Genomic DNA, 20,961 nt, shown 5'->3' with positions numbered 1-20,961 from the left:
AGTTGTATACGGCTGAAGCTAATATACCTAAGCTAAGCACCCACGCAAAGGTTTAAATCTCATGCCAAAGAGGAAAAACTAGAAAGTCTCAAAACAATTAATAGTTTCAGTAAGTAATATTTTGGACATTCACTCCAGTTTTGGCTGAAACCGAGTTGTCCTGCCAAAAGAATCCTATTATTCCTGACTGGTACCCTATTAACATGAATATGGTGTGTGTTGTGATGTGCACCCCCTACCTTGCCACCTTGATGTCATCGGCATATCCATTGGTAATCATTAGTACCATAAATAAGAAATTGTTACCCAAGATAATACATGTATTTCAACAAATAAAAATTATGGTACAGAAGTTGATTCTTGCATTTGGGGTCCCTGTTAATTGTTACAAAACAATAGCATCGCTATCTTGGTAATTTAATAGCAAAAGAGATGGCAGTATGTACCAACAGGGTCTTCAACCAAAGCTCCTCCTCAAGCCATCAAGAAGCTGCAATAAAAAATATTTAAAAATAATAAGAGACCAACTCTGTTATAGAGAATTCACAAAATAAATAAAAACAGTGTGAAACCCCCCCCCCCCCCCCCCGCGACCAAAACCACACACAAAAAAAAATTATCCAGACATATATATATATATATATTAATAGATTACCATAAATGGGTATTGAAGAATCCATCCCACAACTGGAATCTGATATAGGAAAGTCTTGACAGATGGCCCAAAGCCACTGCAAAAAAAGAAAAATAATGCAGCAGAAGTTTAGAAGCATTGACAAGTAAGCATATATTCACTTAAGAACATGAGAACAAAGACAAACCTGAAGAGAACAATAGAACCATATATTTCCATGATTATGCCGACGATTGGCCAACGAACAAATAAGAGAAAGAGCCCAATAAAAAAAGGCACCGATCCCTGCAACCAGACAAACAGAAAAATATTATTCTAACTCCAGTCTGATTGCATGCATTCTCTAAATAAACCTTTTTTTCAGACAAAAAATGGACCAAAACTAAATATCAATTTTGCAAAGATATGCACGGACAGTTAAACAGAGGAGTTTAAGGTGACTTAAAAATTCTGATATAAGTTAAAAATCTCAAACAGTCTATCATCACCTAAGTCATGAAAATAAAAGGCTTTATGAATTTTCTAATAAAATGAAATGAAATTATAGAAATTCAAAATCAGCCCGTAAACTTCCTAAACGGAAAGCATACACCTCAGAAACTAGCATAAGGACCACTTTTTAAGTACCTTGTAATTCGTTCTGCTTGTGAAGAGTTTCCATGTAGATTGCCAGCTAAGTAAAAGGGCGACACCAGATAAGCAAAATATCTGATAACAAAAGAAAAAGGGGATATTAGGAACTCACTAAAAATTCCCCGAGAAACAAGTCAACTAAAGATTAAGGTTATGAAGCCTTACATTTCCCAAAGCAATCAAACCCCTATCAAAGAAAAGGATAATGCCGAGAAATGTGAAGAAGATACCAAAACCAATGAAGCCTATCGCAATCTCTGCATTATTTGATTAACATTCCATGAGTTACAAGCACAATTTGAAATAAATGGCTAACATAAAGAATACTACTAGGGTAAGCACTTGAAATTAAGGAATTATCTTTTTCAATGAATTCCCAAGGGATGTACAGGCATGCCATCATCTTTGACAATGTAAATACTGTTGTATAGGGTGAAACCCCCCAACAACCCCCCCCCCCCCCCTCCCCCCCCAGCCATCCAAGTGTCCATGCTATGGTGGATGACAAGAGAGGCTTATCCTGCAAGAACAGACCGTGCAAGGATGAAAACCGTGTAACAACTGCACAGGAGTTCCGTTGCTCGATAAGGTGCTTACAAAAAGTGTTGAAGGATCAGATCCCATGTGGGAAACAATCCTACTTGGGAATTTGAAAAATAAGGCAAAAAGCATAGCAAGGACTCAAACAAAGAGAATCCAAAATAAAATAAGGTAGACTTTTGTGATCACGGGGAAGATATCTATGAATATGGAAAGGAGGTGTGGTACAAGGAAACTAATAAATCAAGGTAAAAGGAGAAGAAACCCTAGAAGTAGAGGGCAACCCAATCCTTAGGGGTGGCTCGACAGTAAAGTTAGTGACAGGGGTTTGCTCCCTCTAGTCATGTGTTTGAAATTCAATGGCCTTCTGACTTACCTTGTTGCACATTGGTAAACTTTCATGGGGTTGTGATGGGGACATCAAATCATCACCCTCAAAATACTACCATACGAAGAGGAAACCACAAGTTCCTTGTGGATCGGTGATAGTAGGAAGAAGACTTGAAGACCCTACGTGAAAATAAATTTGAAGACTTCACATTGGAGAATGTATGTGGATTGTGTTTAGATCGGAGATTTGTTGGATGAGTTAGAATGGCCAACACATGATGATAATGTCAAAATGCTTATTAAAAAATTGTTAAAATGCTTAGGATTTATGTAGTTTTATGTTTTAGGCTGTTATTTTGAAGTTATTTTTTATGTTTTTGAGTTTATTTGCATGTTTATTAGCTCATGGTCCTAGTATTGTTGTTTGGGAGTAGTTTTATAACTTTAACAGGTTTTTTTATTAAGTTCGTAAGGATTGAAATTTTAGGAGAGAGAAAGTTATGAAAAATAAAATATTTTTGTAATTATCTTTAAATTAAGTATAGTTTAGGTAATTTCTCTGTAGGATTTTATTCTAGTATTTAAAGATGTCTTTATGCTATTTTTAAGGATCTTTTGGAATAAGATTTATAAATTTTATTGTTTCCTTGAATGTTGAGGCATTCAACCTGGTGAACAAAATATATCCGTCTACTCCATTCTTTCTTCTTGGTTTATAGGTACATGTCTTATTTTCTTCTTCTTCTTCTTCCATAGATCTCTTTCAATTTTTCGGTTCCTATAGATTAAATCAATTCCAACAAACATCCTTTAAGAGTCCCTACACGTAGTTGAACCTACCCAAATCCTCTCCGAACTCAGATTTTGTTGCCCAACCCAAATCATTCCCTTAAACCTAGCCAAAACTCTACCTAAATCACTCTCAAAACAATCTCTACTTGTTGTCCAATAATTTACAGCAATTCTGGACGGAAGCAATCTAGTGATGATTGGGCCTGCAAGAGTATGACCAAGATAGATAAAAATCTTATACCAAATTGTTCCATTACAACTCTTTATCCACACCCAAACATCCTCATTTGAAGGAACGATTAAAATATCAAAAATATGTTTGACGAGGCAAGCCGAAAAATCAACTCCCAATCGTTAAATAAATTTGCCTTACATGGGAACTTGTCCATGTTTAGGAAGCTTAATTTGAACTTTTCAAAGACAAAACACATGTGCAAACATAACTCTCTCAAAAAACTAGAACATTGTCAAGACTCCTATTTTATGTAGCTGAAACAAGATGCCTCTCTGCAGATTCAGTTGACAAATAAAGAAACTCATTATTCATACAACAAACAACTTGCTTGTGAAGCATCCAATTTAGTTCATCAAAAAATATAATCCCTGCATCGAGTAAAAGATTTGTTTACTTTTTTGCTCATTTATTTCATATGCCATCCTCTAATAATTAAAGCAATCTCCCAATACTTCAGAAGCAAAAGAGACGCACCCTCCCAAAAACTGCAAAAAAGGAACGAAAGTAAGGTAATGTTTTAGAAAAAGAAGACTGGCAATAATATAAAATATTGAAATGCATATTGCGACAACATAAAATACGAGTAGTAAAACCGAAATGTGTGGATCTTCTTAAATTTTTGGGACCTCCTTATGGGGAGTCTAATATTTTGAGCAGTCCCTGTTTCACTCAATAATTTACTTGATGACAAAGAAAGAAAATGTATAGGTTTGACATCAGCTTTAGATATGGGGAAAAGTCACTTACCTATACCTAAAGTATTTAAATCTTATTACATATAGTTTGATTCAAAACCAAATGGATATTTCTATGAACAAACTATAGCAACAGAGAACATCTTCTGAAAATGTCAAGCAATTGTCTGGACATGCCAGTAGCAACACATCCATGTCTGATACTAAAATTTTAGGGGTTTAGGTTACAAATGCACCCATTTGTTTTCCACATTCAAATTAAAGTAAAGACATGACATTCATGGGAAAATTATTTTAAGAACCAAAATATTACCACCTGAATAAGATGGATTTCAAATAATTTCCCTTTGATAGGCCAGAGAGAGAGAGAGAGAGAGTTGGACTACTAGGTCAAGGTACCAAGTACCCAAATCATGGCAACATGGATCGGATGCCAAGAGATGAATCCTTCTCCAATTCATTTCATTTAGCTAAGTAAGCCTTTTTTTTTTGGATAAATAAAGATAATCCATTGAAGAAGTTAAAGAGCTCACCCGGCAAAAGGTAGCTTACCCAGAGGTCGAGAAGACCTAGCAAGGAAGTTCACCAAAAGCACAAAAGAACAAAAGAGCCCCACAAAGCAAGAAAATAAAAAGAAAAAAAGGTCGCCCAATCCCTCATGTCCTCAAACTCCACTTATATATAAAAATCTCAAAGAACACATATTTGAAATTCTCATGAATCCAAGACCAAAACAATAAGGGGTCGCATAGAAATCATTTTTCTATCCTTCAAAGGCTCTAGCATTCCTTTCTTTCCAAACACACCGATAAATCATGAATGGTACTCCACACGGTACTTCCTCTAGCATTAAAAGCAGAAGATGGCCAGCTAGCAAAGAGGTGACAAAATAAGGAGTCCAAATATAAACAGGAAAAAAAAAACACCACCAACTGGAGCTAGCAACAGGGCAGTGAAGGAGAAGATGACTAACATTTTCAATGTTTTCCTTACACACAATGCAAAAAAATCCCAATGATTTTCCCCCTACAAATCAAATGATCAATAGTTAAGATTTTATCTAAACAGCAAACCAAACAAAGAAAGATACTTTTGATGGGATGGGACTTCGCCCCTTATATAAGAGATCCCGAGAAGACTTAATCAAGTGGAAGACAACAAGAGGTAGAAAAACCTAACTAAAAATCTGGCATCTCGAGATTTTATCCATCTTTGTATGTCTTCTAATTTAGGGGAGATATGAACAGTCACAACATTCTCTAGAAAATTAGCAATCAGGTCCATTCTCAGCCGTTTTAAGTTCCTTCTAATACCCATGTCCCAAGAACTACCTTACCCTACTTCACCGGCCATCCTTCAGATGCAATGATCATTTTTATTAGACATTGAAATAAAAAAGGAAGAAAATCAAAGGCTTAGCAGGGCCAAAATGAGATGGGTAAGTACTACTGAGGCTAGGAGTGGGTCTAATAAAATCTCTAGATTGAGGATTGAAGATAGGATTTTGGAATAGTAGCAGGAATATACTAGGGACACTGAGGAGATCCATTCAAAGGTTTTTTTTTTTTTTTTTTTTTTGAACAGTCAGTTATAGTTTGCATATGAATGTATTTGTGATGGATAGCATTAGTTTGGATTTAAAGATTTGGTTGGACAGCCCTTTTGAGAGTAGGAGATTTTGAAATCCATTAGAAAGTTAGACATGGATGAGGCTCCAGACCTAACAGATGCTCTCTGGGTTTTTTCAGATACCATTGGGATATAAATGAAGAAGATTTGATGAGTGTGGTCTACAATTTCCATGAATTTGCATGTTTGGATTACTATTCCAATATGACATTAATTTATTTATTTTGAATTCATAGGGTCGATGTTTCGGACTTTAGACAGATTAGTTTGATTGATAGTGTATAAAATCATGGTTCAGGATTTAGATCATAGGATTAGTTGTTCCTCCATCGGTTCATTTCCTAGAGAGAAAGGACTTTTATAAGAAGTAGAACAAATAGGGTGAGGTGCTAATAGCCAATGAATGCGTCAATTCTAGGAGAAATGACACGATCCCATACGGTGTTTGTAAGACAAATATGGGAAAATCATATTACATTGTATATTGGGAATTCTCAGATTATATGTTAAGGAGAATGCGTTTGGAGGGAAAAAAGGAGGCAATGGATTCAGAAATACATATCTTTTATAGCTTCTATGTTTGGTTTAGTGAATGATTCTCCTATGAAAGGGGGTGGGGCAGCAAATCGCCTATCTCCTTTCTAGTTCATTATTCTACTTGAGGCTTTAGGTAAGAAGATTTCCTGTGCCATTGATATTGGGGAGTTGGACGATTTCAAGGTAGAGAGAGAATTTGAGGATTTCTCATCTTCAGTTGTTGATAATACTTTATTTGTTGGGGCCTCTATGAATTAGTTAAGGTTTCTTAGAAGCCTTTTATGTTGTTACAAGGTTATATAAGGTCTACGGACAAACATAGGCAAGAACATGATCATAAGGGTGGTTGTTGATGTTTTGGGATGTGGTAGTGGTTCCCTTTCCTTCATAGCTTATAGGTCTTCCACTTAGGCTAAATACAAGTCTAAGTGATCGAGTTATGGTAAGATTCGACAAAAGGTTGGCCTTTTGAAAAACTCCAAATTTATCCAAATGGGATGAGGTGGTTTTGATTAAAAGTACCCTCTCGAGTTTTCGTGTTTATAACATATCTATTTTCACTATGTCAATCAGATTTATTAGAATATTGAAAAAGCTGATCAAATTTATTTTGTGGCACTCTCAGGATAAATATCTCAGAATTTTGATTTCAAAAGAAATCTGACTGAATGGGAGATAAAGTACGTCATTGCCCTCATCAATCGCATTTATCCATTTCCATCATAACAGAGGTTAAAAGATTTTATCTTAAATAAAAAAATAAAGCGATTTTCTATGAGTCCATTTCATTCTTTTCTTTCACTGACTTGACCAAATCTTCCTTTTACAGCTTATATTTTATGGGGTTTTAAAATTGACCATTTCTCTAAATAGAATGCTTATTCTCGATTAGATGATAACTCAAAATTGGAAAATAATTGGATTTTTTGCTTCATGTGCAAAGCTAATGGCAAGTAGTGATCCATCTTTTGTTGCATTTTTGCTTGCCAAGACAACTTCTTTAGCAATATTGAGATATGTTGGATCATTCTTTGTTCAATAAGGGAAATGTTTGCTAGTTGGTCAACTACAGTTTTTTAATCCAATGGTAGTCTTCTTTGGAGATTCCTTCCATACGTGATTATTGAGACCGTTTGAATATATATACATCAAGGTCTTTGATGTAAGGATGTTGAATTGCAAGGTATCCATGGTTTAAAATATCATATCGATTAACTGTTTTGGCTAATGTAAAAACTAATACACTATTGGGCGATATATTCTATACAAACCCATACATTCTGATACACCTGAATGTTTCGGGGGTAAATGTTTTGTATCGGTCTTCATTGATATAGTTAAAATTGAGAGAAATTAATTATTCATTAATTAGCCCTAATTAGGCTTTAAAGGTGTTACATAATCTAAATGAAGGAAAAGACTAAAAAGAACATATAGAGTTATTTTAATAGATATCGATACGTATCGACCAATACATTCATACATTTTAAACCATGAGGGTACCATCATTACCTTTTACGGGTTTCTCCTACCAACAATCCTTGACTTTCAGAGAGCTCCAATAGGTATTTTTTGAGGGGTTTTTGTCCTTTGTAAGATGGAAAACCAGTATATTTCTTTTCTCCTTTTTCTGTTTTCTTTTTAGGGGAGTGGGGTGATGTCTTCCTTGTAGTATGTAGTTTTTTTTTCTTTTCTTTTTGTGTTATTTACTACTTGTTGTCCTAGGTCATTGTGGATGCAAAAGTATACAAGGTTCCTCATGATTTGTGATATGGATTTGATCTTGATTCTTATCTAGTTCTCCAAGCACCATTGCGTATACATGCAAAAGACTCTCTACCCAAATCACAGTATGGTCAAAGATGGTCAAGATAAAAAATCACAAACCTTTTTCATGGCTTTTTCCCCTTTTTCACAGTCTTTAGCTTGGCCTGACATAGCAACCACACTTCATAATTTTAGGCCTCTAACAGTGCGATGCTTACTCATGTCATGTAACAATCACGCAAATAGCGGAACCTATTCGTAATTGCATAAATTCGGAATCTTCTTGGACTTGACACAGACCAAGGTTTGGCATGAGCCGAATACAACTCCTAGTCTGACATCAAAGGTGCCAAAGCTTGGAATCGGAATTTAAACTTGAACCACTCCATTGTCTTCAGTTCGTATCCCAAGATGATGTGTTGTGATCATGGAAAATATGAAATTTACCTCCCCAGTAATTAAGGTGGCAGTATAATTGGTTTTCATAAAACTTTATATCCCTATAAAAAAAAAATACAAAATTCGATCCCATAAATTATTAATCATTTGTCTTCTCTCTTTATTTCTTTCTTTCTATAGCTTGTAATTCGATCACAAATTATGTATTCTTCTTTTTCAGGCAATTTAGCTTTTAAAAAAAAAAAACAATTTCTAGGTTATAGATTCTATACCTGATGTCGAAAAATATTAAAAACATGGATTTTAGTGATGAATTCAGGCAATCAAACTGTTACTGTAAATCCATCATTTAAATTGAACGAAGTCTAAAATGCAAAGCCAGTCAATTAGAGAAGGTGTTGTAACAAACAAAAGATCTCGAAAATAAAAAAAGACTCATCACAATTTATATATCTCATCATCAATTACAAGATACACAGACAGAAACAGAAATCGTACAAATCAAAGAAGATAACCTTACCAAATTAGAAATGGGGAGCTTTCTCAAACGGTGAGAGTGCTTGAATGTTCCTTCTATTACGTTTTGGGACAGTGAGAAACTTTTTCTTTTAAGCACTATGCAGCAGTGCCAGAATGCTTTTGTGCTTATTATTCATGGTAAAACAGGTACCGAGTTAATTCGTCCTAAGTCAAATCGTCTAGATCAACCACACCCATGAGTCATGACTGGCACTTGCAAGTGAAAGAAAGTCTACCCAATTTCTTTAATTATTTATTAAACCCTACTTAAATAAGATTAAAACACACCAATCAAACGTTACAAAATTTTGGTTAAGTTATCACTTCAACATTGCAAAGCATTATACTGCATTTAAACAACTTAGCATTTGTTTACAATTAGGATGAGGCCCATTTAAAATCCTAAATGCTGGGATGGTGATCTAAAATCACTCTTCCTAGGGGTATTTTTGTCCTACTTATTTGGGGTGCATTTTGATCATTTAAACTTTTTTTTTCTCTGTAGAGCCCTTTAAGTGTTTTGTTTTCTACAAAAATTTTCAAGTGAGGATTTCTAAAGTGAATGAGGGTTTCTTGGTTTGGATTTTTTCTTTGTCTCAAGATGCAGTCATTTTTGGAATTCTTTGAAAGAATTTTTAATCTATAAGCTTATAGAAACAAAGTTGAAACAAGAAGGCAGATAAGTTTGATGGCATGTGTTGGTATGGGAGGTTCTTATTGATTTTTCTCTCCACGGTAAGGTATTCACTATAAACTCAATCTTGTAATTTTTTTCATGATTGATAGTGATAATTTTCTTGTCAAATTGCCCGTGGATGTAACCTTTATTAGGTGAACCACGTAACTCTTTGTGTTATGATTGTTTCTCCTAATTTCTCTTACTTCCATTAATTTCTCTCAAACATATTTTGCTTGTTATTGTTTTTAGGACATTTCTTATATTATTGTTATGAGGGTTCTTTACAACACTAAATCTGTTAAGTTAATAAGAAAGATACCACAATCTTTCATGATTCTCCTCTACTAATTGAGGATTTTCCTCATAGTTGTGTAATATTCTTGAATAAGAAACTCTTGTGATGTTTTATTTATTTTCTCTAATTGAGGATTCTGTTTTTCGTGTATATATATCTTACCATACACTAAATGACACAACTTCTCCAAAATTTTATTTCTTATCATGGTATCAAAGAAGGTTTGATAACCTCTCTGTAAAAAAATTCCCACCCTTTTCTTATACTCTCCCACCTTCCTTTATTTGGCATGTTATCCGGTCATAGCTGTTCATCTTCTACTAATTCAACACTTATCTTGGACATTTAATCCAAGGATTTATTGCATCACTTTAATAACCCAGGCATTTCTCTTGTCTCTGATTGCCTCAATGTAGATAACTACTCTACCTGGAAACATGTCACGGAAATGGCATTTGCTGCCAAGAACAAAATCTGTTTTGTTGCTGGCAGTCTATTAAAACCCTCTTCTCCTATTTTTGATGTATAAGCATGGCCTCCATCCAACAATATAGTGAAATTTTGGTTTCTTCACACCTTGATCAAGGAGCTTGCAGATAGTGTTATCTATCCTGACACGACAAAATATATTTGGGATGGTCTCCATAAAAGATTCTCTCAAAGCACTGCTCCAAGAATTAATCATCTTATGTACTCCATCTCCATGCTTCAACAAGAACATTCTTCTATAGCATCATATTTTGCTTCTTTAAAATCCCTTTGGGATGAGTTGGCATCCCACAATGATGTTCATGATTGCACCTATGGAGCCTTCAAAGGCATTCTTTCTTATCAACACAAAGAGCATTGTAGGAACCAAAAAAAACTAGTTTCCTCAGGATTAGTGTAGTTACTAAATCGAGGCATAATGACTCGACACAACCCAAGTCAACCCAAATCAAAATGGATCAAATCAAGCCCAAAACATGCTCATTAAGGGGTTTGGCCTCCTTGGCCGACCCCTCAACCAACATGCTTCACTAAGAAGTTCAACATCCTAGGTTGACCTCTCAATCAAGCTTACTTCACTAGGAGGTTCAGCCTTTTTGGCTGACCCCTCAACCGAACTTGTTTCACTAAGAGGTTCGACATCCTAGGCTGACTCCTCAACCGAACTTGCTTCTCTAGGAGCTTTGGCTCCTAGGCTAACCCTTCATCCATACTTGCTTCACTATGAGGTTTGACTTTCTAGGCCAACCTCTCATCCATACGTGGTTACTAGGTGGTCCGACCTTATTGATCGATCCCTAATCCATACATACTAACTAAGGTGGTGCTACCTCCTTGGCTCTAAACATACTTCACTAGGTGGTACAACCATCAAACAAAAAAGAAATTCCTGCTAAAACTAAAGAGATACTCTTATGTTAAGCTACCGACGTAGCACAAATTACACTTGGTGCCTGAAGGAACCCCGACTACATAACTTGACTGAGTTAACTGAAAAATTGAGTTAACACCAAGTCGGGTCAGTTACACATTTAAGATCACACTTCATGTAGGTTACAAGAACCTTAAGGAATGGGTCTTCACTATCATCAAAACATCATGGGCATTAACTATATAAATGTAAGACAACATGGAAGAGAGGTTTCAACTTAGTTTAGTACCTCCTTCAATGAATCCAATCTATAAATAGGGAAACTTCTCTAACTTATGCTATGAGGCACAACCCATACATAATTCTCTTATACTAGTTCTTATAATTCTCTTATACTAGGTCTTTTCTTTTTGCTCTACATCTAAGCTAAGATCTAACTTGATCGTCAGAGGCTCCTTGGCTAATACCTCATCGGTGTCTTTTCAAGTTAAAATGATACTATGATTAAAAACTCAGACGTTTCATCAGAGAAGACGACTAGAACTTAAAAGCTTCATCAAAGAAGATGACATAAGTTGTTCATTTATTATAATACCCATCTAAAGGAGTTATCCATCCTTTATAATACTTATCTCAAGGGAATTGTAACACATATCTTGGGGAGTAGGAGACTCCAAAAATCCCCCACACTTTTTGGCTCCATCTATGGGGAACAAAAAACCAACCCAAAGATCTTACCAACCAAAAGCCTTCATTTTTAACATCCTTCATCCTAAATACACCGTACTTCACCCTCAAAGGCCTTCAACCGCCCAAATCCTTAGCCTCTCCTCAGTGAAAATAATCACCTAGTACACAATGTGTATGATCAATCTATAGGCTTGCTTTGCAAAATAATACTCTCAACTAAGAAGATTCTTATTTCCTGACAAGGCAGTTATCTTTTTAGCTAAAGTCAAACAAGCATGACGTTCTTCTTAGGCTATCTTATAAGTAGTGTAATAGTTAAGAAACCTCTTGTTTTTTTCTTTTGTATATTCTATGGCTAATCCTTCTAACCCACCTCAAAACCAAGCAGAGATTATTCAAACTCTATAAGAGCAACTCCAAAGGGTTCGAACCCAGATATAAGATAAACAATAAATTATCGAACTCCTATGCCAAGAGAATGTAACTCTATAGACTCAACTCAATGGTACGGGGGCAAATCATCTTTAAGATTTGGTTAATACTCTAAATCTGGATACCCAACAAAGAGAAGATAACAACTAGCCTCTAGAGAACATTAATGTTCCACTTCTACAAGTAGAACAAGATAGAGAACTAGAGTCAAAAACAACAACTCACCAAGGATCAAAACAGTTAAAGGCAAAACGAAATGATGATGAGTTCATCAACCGAGATAAACTAGATTCTATCTTGAAGAAGTAAAAGGAGGAACTTAATGTCCTGGTAGTACTTAAGAAGGAAAAGTCAGCTGAGCAACTTACTCGATTAGCAATTAAAGACTCTCTATTTGCAGCAACAATCATGGTCGAAGAGTTACCTTGAAAATACTCCATCTCCAAATTCAACCTTTACAATGGATTTGCTAACCCAATAGAACATCTCTACCATTACAGACAAGTTACGACCCTTGAAGAAAGGAAAAACGCCCTCTTATGTCAAGTGTTTCCCTCTGCTTGCTTGGAACAGCCCTAACGTCGTTTCACAGACTTTTTCTAAGATCGATTGATAGCATCTCTAAACGTTGCATGAATTTCATAGCATAGTTCATGGGAAGTCGATAGTAGTAGAAGGGGGATGGATTCACTATTTGATCTCAAGAAGAAGATTGGAGAAACCATAAGAGAAAACACTTTTTGATTCAAGATGGAGCTTCTTCAAATTGACAATTGCGACGATTGTAAGACAATCATTGCCTATTGAAAAGGGCTCCCCATCAATCTCAAACTTTATGATTTTTTGGTGAAGAGCAACCCAGATAAGCTAGAAGATCTCTTGCTAAAAATGGAGAAATACGCCAAGCTAGAAGAAGACAAGTTGAACGTTGCCCCAACAACTACATCCAGCCTCTAGACAATAAAAAAGGTGTCTCAACAAGGACAAATATGGTTAATCAAACTAAAAGCAAGGAGTGAGCAGAAATAGAGAAAGAGATCCAAACTTGAGAGTGCTCGGAACTACACTCCTCTCAATGACTCACAAGATCACATCCTACCACGAATTCAGAATGAGCCATTTATCAGGTGGCCAAGCCAAATGGTTTTAGATCCTTCCATGAGAGATGTTATGAAGAAATGTGCATTTTCACATAGATTATCGGCATTAGATAGGAGATTGCAAATCTTTTAAGTCTAGGATCCAAGATTTTATAGATTGAGGATATCTGCAAGAGTTCGTCGCTCGTCCAAGGCAGACAAATGTCAATTAACAACAATAACGCCTTCCTTTTCCACCCCCAAAGGGACCTAAACAACATAACCAAAGAGTAAACGTTATAAACGTTAAACACAAAGGAGCAACAACTCAAACAAATCGCACAAAGTAGTTAGGAAAGAATAATCTGATCAGGAAGGCAATAGAGGTGTGAGAAGTCTACCAAATCCAACCTTAGCCTCGATGGAGTCGACCACCAATAGAAGATGGGCATTCCGCCATCTTCTTCTAGGATCAAGATTAGGAAGGAATACATAGGCCACATGAAGACACAATGGTCCTAATACTATCAATAGGCAATCACGACACTAATCAAATCTTGGTGGACTTATGAAGCTTAGTTGATGCTCTCTTCATCGAGGCATTCAAGAAAATGAATATGGATGAAGGTGCAATAGAACCACAAAATTCCCTTCTACTAGGTTTTAATGGTGATACAACCCGAATGCTAGAAGAGATTACCTTACCAGTTTCGCTTGGACCAGTAATTGTGATTACAAGATATATTGTAGTGAATGCTTCTTCACCCTACAATGTAATCATAGGATGAACTTGGATACATAAGATGAAGGTGTTTCCCTCAACTTGTCATCAACTTGTACGATTTCCAGCATTAAACGGTGTTTGGGAAATCAAAGGAGACCAAGCAACTGCAAGGAGATGTTATATCGCCTCATTCAAGAAAGAGTTAGAAGAAAGGTCAACTCCTATTGGAGAACTTATCTAGTCAAGTCAATAGCAATCACAATCAGACTCCCCTACCACAAAAGTTCGAGGAGAAGAGTAGGAGGACTCACCCACAATCGAACCAACAGAGGTCGTAGACATCAGAAATGGGAAAAAGCCAAGAGAAATTTCCATTAGCTCCATGTTGCCAAAGCAAGAGAAGGAGTTGACCAACTTCTTAAGAAGAAGAAAAAGAAGTGCTCGCATGATCGTTCGAAGAAATGTTGGGCATATATCAAAAGATCATCTATCATCAAGTGAATGTGGGTCCCAATTATCAACCTATTCAACAAAATAGAAGGCCACTTGCATCAAAACGAAAAGAAGCAATCAATGAAGAAATAGAGAAGCTACATCGCGAAACTTAATTGGAGAAGTCCAGTACCCAAATAGGATGGCCAACATCATTGTTGTGCCAAAGAAAAATGGCAAAATTCGGGTGTGCATAGACTTCACAAGTCTAAATAAGGCATGTTAAAAATATTACTTTCCTTTACCATGAATCAATTAATTGGTAGATGCAACCTCATGACATGAATTATTGTCCTTCATCAATGGTTACTTAGGACACAACCAAATCATAATGCATCCAGATAACTAGGAGAAAACCTCATTCATCATAGATCAAAAAATGTTTTACTATAGAGTCATGCCTTTCAAACTTAAAAACATAGGGACAACTTATCAGTGCCTAGTTACCTGGATGTTTGAGAAGCAGATTGGGAAAATTAAGGAAGTGTACATTGATGACGCTCTTTTCTAAAACACACTTAGAAGAAACCTTTGATATACGGAAGAAGTATATAATAAAGCTGAATCCAACTAAGTGCACCTTCGGGGTGTCCTCAAGCAAGTTCCTCAACTATCTAGTCACCAAGAGATGAATTGAAAAAAATTAAAATTTGATCAAGACCTTATTCAATATGCCCTTTTCGAAGAGCAAGAAAGAAGTTCAACTACTAATAAGAAATCACATCCACCCCTTTTTCAATTACTTTGAAAGAATAAACATTTTGATTGGGGGTAAGAATAAAGCTTTCCAAAAGCTAAAACAATACCTTGGACAATCCCCAATTTTCTCTAAGCCACAGTTTAGAAAGAAAATGCATTTATACTTAACAACTTCAGCGAAAACAAACAGTTCAATCCTTCAATCCTAGTCATGACGAAAAAATGTATATTAAGTCGATATACTTCACCATCAAGACCTTTCTCAATGCTGAAACCAAGTTCTTTAAGATGAAAAATGTGGCATTAGCATTGGTGTACACAAAAAGGAAATTGAGGTCATATTTCCAAGTACACTCAATCGAAGACATAACTGAGTATCCATTTCGAGCAGTCCTCAATAAAAGGACAAGAGATAACCGAGCTCCTTGTAGACATCGCCATGGAATGTTCGACTATTTATAAGGAAGAAACATACATAGAACTGCCAAAAGTAGAAATTGTAGAACCTTTTACCACTAAGGAAATATGGAAATTGCTAGTAGATGGAGCTTTTAACAATAGAGGCTCGGAGACAAGAGTTGTTCTGATCACAGCTGAAGGATCCAAGCTAGAAAAGGAAATCCGTTTGGGATTCAAAGCTTCAAACAATGAAACGGAATACAAAGCCATTATCATGAGACTAGAAATGACCTCTTACCTCAACATCACAAAACTAACAGTTTACAGTGACTTATGACTAGTCATGAAGCACATCAACAAAATCTATAAGGCTAGAAACGAGTGGATAGCGACTAATCTTGACCTTGTCAAGAAATGGATAAAAAGATCAGAAAGGTTGAGGTTTTCTAGATGTCAACACTAGGAAATCAACATGTAAATGCCTTGGCTTGTGTGGCATTGAAAACGCCCTCGACCCGTTGGTGCGGATCCGTTTTTGGTTATTTTGAGAGTCGCCACCTAGTTTTACTGTTTAAGAATCAAAACATGACTCTAAATGAATAAAATGTACTGATCTATAAAAAAAAAATGGGTTTAGGGATTACGTTACAGGAATGGAAGGTATTAGATACCAATCCCGCTCGACGAACGTCAGTCTCTACTTTTTTCAAAAGATTTACATTGTAATAAAAAATTATCCTAAAATTAAAATAAAAAATTACCTTCTTTACCTGGGTGATTGCGACGGTCGATTCCCTCAGAACTGGCACAGAATGTTCCTCGTGTGAATCTTCTCGCTTTTGTCTCCTTCGCTAGATCTGTTTCCAATCTCTGAGAAGTGGTTTTCTACTCCTAGATTTAAATATTTTTTGGCTTTTTGAAGTTTTTTGAGAATTTCTAGGTGTTTTTTAGGTAAAAAAAATAGGCTTTGGGTGTTAAGTATGGACTTGGGATTTTAGATTTAGGGTTTGGGAAAGTCTTGAGAGAGTTTTTGACCTTTCTTTCCTAGGATTATTCTTGACCTGCGAATTTAGGTGGTGGAGGCTTCTTTTTAAAAAGCTTTTGAGATATTAGGGTTTGGGATTAGGTCATTTAGAAATAAGATTAAGTTGTTTCAATTACGATTTAATTAGGTTTTATTTGAATTTTGAATTTTGAATTTTAAATTTTGACTTACATAAAATGAAAATTTTTAAGTTTTTGGAAAATCCCCCAATGGAGCGTTTTTTTATTAAATTGTATTTTTAATTCTTTAGGATCCCTGGTGGAGGGTTCTTTATTAAATATAATGTGGGCCCCACTTAAATATGTGGGCCACCACCTAAAATTTGACTCATGGTCTTTGATTAATTAATTTTATTTGTTTAAAAATTCTAATTTAATATATTAAGATTTTACTTTATGTTAATTAATGTTTTAATTATTAATTTCAAATTTTTGAATTTTAGGATTGGAAAGTTGTCGTTTTACTCTCAAAGAGGACTATTGCATTAAAGTTATTTTTCGATGTTTTGAAATATTTTGAAATCATTTTTTTGTAAGGAATTCAATGAAAGTATCTGTAGACACCCTATTTTTGCATTTGCCTGATTAATCAACTCATCAACCTGATCGCAACAATTCCCAATGATAGATGTTTATTCCATTACTTTATTTTGTTACTAGATGTGTTTCAGAAATTCGGATGAGGTATCTCGAACTGACAAAACTATAGAAACCACGCTATGCTAGGAAAACACGACCCCGGAAACATAAAAATCATCATCTTGCAGACAAAAAGAAGTTTTACGATAAAAATCACTAAAAAATGATCAAATTACCCAAATACCCCTAATCTTAAAACATCCCTAGAGCCTATGTTACGCTTAGGAAAATCCATTCAAACACATAAAACAACAAATTAGAACTAAATAAATTAATTCACCAATTTTTACAAAATTTGATAAAATTACGAAAATGCCTCTCATAAAGTTTACGACCATTCCACACAAAAAATTTCATAAATGATACAAACCAATATTTTCATTGAATTCCTTATGAAAAATCGATTCTAAAACAGCCTAGAACATTGAAAAATGACTTAAAACGCAAAAAGTCCTATCCGAGGGCAAAACAATAATTTTACAATTTTAATAATTAAAATTTTCGAAATTAATAAATAAAATATTAAATAATGTAAAGTGAAACATTAATAAAATTAATTTAAAATTTTAAATCAAAAAATCGATCAATTAGGCTTTCAGGCAAAATTGTTGATGGTTGCCAGGATATTTATTCAAGGACCCCTCCATCTGGGGGTCCAAAGAATTAAAGATATAATAAAAGGGGGTTCTCCAAAAATTAAAATCAATTAAGTAAGACTAAAGTCAATCTTAAAGTCAATCAAGTAAGACTAAAAGTCAACCAAGAAAGACTAAAGTCAAAGTATTAAAGTCAATCTCATACGACTAAAGTCAAAACCCTAATCTAAACTAATCAAGTCAATCTCATAAGACTAAAGTCAAAACCCTAAATTAAAACCCTAAAGACTAAGTCAATCTCATAAGACTAAAGTCAAAACCCTAATTAAAACCCTAATCAAACCTTAATTCTTCTAAAAAACTTTATAAATAGGAACCTCCACACCCTATTTTCGTGTCAAATAATAAATCCTAAGAAAATTTTGTCAAAAAGCTTCCCTAGCCTCCCATAAACCCTAATTTTGAAGTCCCAACTCCTTACCTAACACCTATACTTCGATTTTAGCTTGAAAAATACTTAGAAACCCTTCAAAAATATCCCAAAATTCATAACAAATTCGAAGAATCTAGATCTTAGAAAGAGATACCTTGCCTCGGATCTCAGAGATCAGATTCGGAGAGAGAACAAAGCGAGGAATACTATATGAGGAGCTATTCTATCAAATCTGAGGGGATAAAATCGTTGCGTTTGGAAAAGGTGAGTATTTTTATTTTTTTATTATTATTTAGGTATTGTTAGCAATGTAGTTTTATTTTGAAATTAGTAGAGATCGGCGTTTGCCGGGCGAGGTTGGTGCCTAACACCTTCCAACCCCATAACGTGATCCCCGGACTGGTATTTTTCTTTCGTAGATTAGTTTATTTGCCTTTTAGAGTCAAAATTCGGTTCCTAGACCATAATAACTAGGTAGTGACTCTCAAACCTCAAAGGTCAAAAGTGGATCTGCGCACCAAGCGGATCGAGGGCGCTTTCAGTGGCGAATCCACTGGGGACTTTTGAGGATCAAACTTGAAAAGTCCCAAATATGGAAACATTGTCATTTAGACCTAAATTTTTTTATTTATTTTTTTAGTTTATTTGACTCGTTTATTTTTTAGGTTTGTATTATATTCTCTCGGCATTTTTTTTAGCATATTATTTTGGTTCAATCAAGTATTATTTATGTGGTTCAATTGAGGGTCGTTTAAGATGACCCAAAATAATGCAAGATTGCAAAGAGGTGATTTTTGTTGATGGTAGAATAATGATTATCGGATCAGATTTTTATTTATTTATTTATTATTTTTTATTTATCTAGATCTGCCTTTAAAAAAAAAAAAATTTAGATGTGTGCCGATTTGTTCATTGATGGTATACATAAGAAAAGAAAATTTTATTGGTTGTTCATTAGGTACATGTCGATTTGACCTTTGACAACATATTATTTTTTTTCCTTTCTTCTAAAAATAAAATGTGCTGTTGTGTGTTGTTGGCAGTAACAACAACAAAAAAATGTGTTGGTGCTGTTGGGTGTTGCTGTTATTGTTGGGTGTTGCTGTTATGTTGTTGTTGCTGTTGGGTGTTGCTGTTGTGTGTTGTTGTTGCTGTTGGGTGTTGTTGTTGCTGTTGGGTGTTGCCGTTGTGTGTTGTGTGTTGTTGTTGCTGTTGGGTGTTGCCGTTGTGTGTTGTGTGTTGCTGTTGTTGTTGTGTGTTGCTAGGCAGCAACATATACGAAAAAAAATGAGTGTTATTTGTGCTGACGCCATGTTGGATGTTTTGGCAGCAATAAAAAATTGTGTGTTGGCAACAAAAAAAAAAGAATTTCTTTTCTTTAAAATCAATTAGTTTTTTTTTTAAGTTTAAAAATAAAAAATAAAAAATAAAAAAGGGATTCATTACTCCAAATCACAACAACTATCATGCTATCTTCAATTTAATGTTTATTGAAGCCTCGATTTATTTCAGGTCACCCAAAACCACCCTTGATTGGACCATAAAAAGAATCTCCTTGGTTTGGTCTAAAAATAATGAGCTTGTGCCAACGATTGGATCCAATTATTATTCGTTGTCTCAATTGCCTATCTAACGTTGCCATGATTTTGATAGGTTTGATGTGCATATCTTTAATAATGTGATTGGAATAATGTTTATTTTGATTCATGTTTATGTGGTATCAATGTTATGATGGTATGATCAGGCCCATGGGCCCAGTGTTTGGAAAAGGCCCCGGGCACACCCCACCCTATTTTGCACACACCACTAGCACATTTATTATTTTGCACGCTTACACATCCCATATAGCCAATGTGGCACTAATGCGTGGTCCAGTCTCTTCAGAGATGCGACGTCATTCATGAAAACCACAACTCCAATCACGTACCTTAGGATATATCAAACTGGGGCATCAGTACCTTCTAATCAGGTAACTCTGAAAGGTATATCGATGCACCCAGGCTGGAGCGACCTAAGCCTTTGAACTATTGTAAGCCACACAGTCACATGTCCCGATTGCCAACGTAGTACTAGTACGTGGTCGGTCCCTTCGTGGGATGCCAAACCATTTATGAAAGTTAAAACTCTTGACTCGTACCCGTAGGTATTGTAGACAGCCCATTTTTGCACTCGCCTGATTAATCAACTCGTCAACCCGATCGCAATGATTCCCAATGATGGATGTTATTTCTATTATTTTATTTTGTTACCAGATATGTTTCAGAAATCCAGATGAGGTATCTCAAATTGACAAAACCTTGAAAACCATACTACGCTAGGAAAATACGACCCCAGAAACAGAGAAATCATCATCTTGCAGACCAAAAAGAAGTTTCACGATAAAAATCACTAAAAATTGACCAAATTACCAAAATACCCCTAACCTCAAAACAACCCTAGAGCCTATGTTATGCTTAGAAAAATCCATTCAAACACATAAAATAACAAATCGAAACCAAATAAATCATTTCGCCAATTTTAACAGAATTTGACAAAATTACGAAAATGCCCCTCATAAAGTTCACGATCATTTCACACAAAAAATTTCATAAATGACACAAACTAATATTTCCATTGAATTCCTTACGAAAAATCGATTATAAAACATCCTAGAACATTAAAAACTGACTTAAAACGTGAAAAGTCCTCTT

General features: G+C 35.2%; 1 protein-coding gene across 4 annotated transcripts; it reads right to left on the bottom strand.

Annotated features, from left to right (window-relative positions):
• Window positions 1-299: 299 nt before the first annotated feature.
• On the bottom strand, window positions 300-8,865 carry LOC147396574 (Got1/Sft2-like vescicle transport protein family). Of its 4 annotated transcripts, none has more exons than XM_086451467.1 (8): window positions 8,712-8,820; window positions 7,913-7,956; window positions 3,559-3,649; window positions 1,433-1,524; window positions 1,262-1,342; window positions 822-919; window positions 656-731; window positions 300-490 (listed from the first exon to the last, which is right to left on the bottom strand). In XM_086451467.1, exons 3-8 carry the CDS (start codon window positions 3,584-3,586, stop codon window positions 458-460), a joined length of 408 nt encoding a protein of 135 aa, XP_086307593.1. In that variant the 5' UTR covers window positions 3,587-3,649; window positions 7,913-7,956; window positions 8,712-8,820; the 3' UTR covers window positions 300-457. The 4 variants fall into 4 exon arrangements, with proteins under 4 accessions (XP_086307593.1, XP_086307592.1, XP_086307591.1 ...); XM_086451466.1 differs by lacking the exon at window positions 7,913-7,956 and adding an exon at window positions 4,833-4,885 and having other exon boundaries at window positions 8,712-8,816; XM_086451465.1 differs by lacking the exon at window positions 7,913-7,956 and having other exon boundaries at window positions 8,712-8,865.
• Between the last annotated feature and the right edge of the window lie 12,096 nt (window positions 8,866-20,961).

The sequence above is a fragment of the Akebia trifoliata genome, chromosome 8 (assembly GCF_017979445.1).
Source record: "Akebia trifoliata isolate Shusen 1 chromosome 8, ASM1797944v1, whole genome shotgun sequence".
Classification (NCBI taxonomy): Eukaryota; Viridiplantae; Streptophyta; class Magnoliopsida; order Ranunculales; family Lardizabalaceae; genus Akebia; species Akebia trifoliata.
This window is presented reverse-complemented; position numbering and strand designations above follow the sequence as displayed.

Excerpts from the sequence above, each read along its gene's own strand:
- LOC147396574 (XM_086451465.1), bottom strand. The coding sequence starts at position 3,586 with ATGGCATATGAAATAAATGAGCAAAAAA. Across the intron at positions 920-1,261 it reads CAAGCAGAACGAATTACAAG|GGATCGGTGCCTTTTTTTAT; the intron begins GTACTTAAAAAG and ends GTCTGGTTGCAG. Across the intron at positions 491-655 it reads TTCTTCAATACCCATTTATG|CTTCTTGATGGCTTGAGGAG; the intron begins GTAATCTATTAA and ends TTTTTATTGCAG.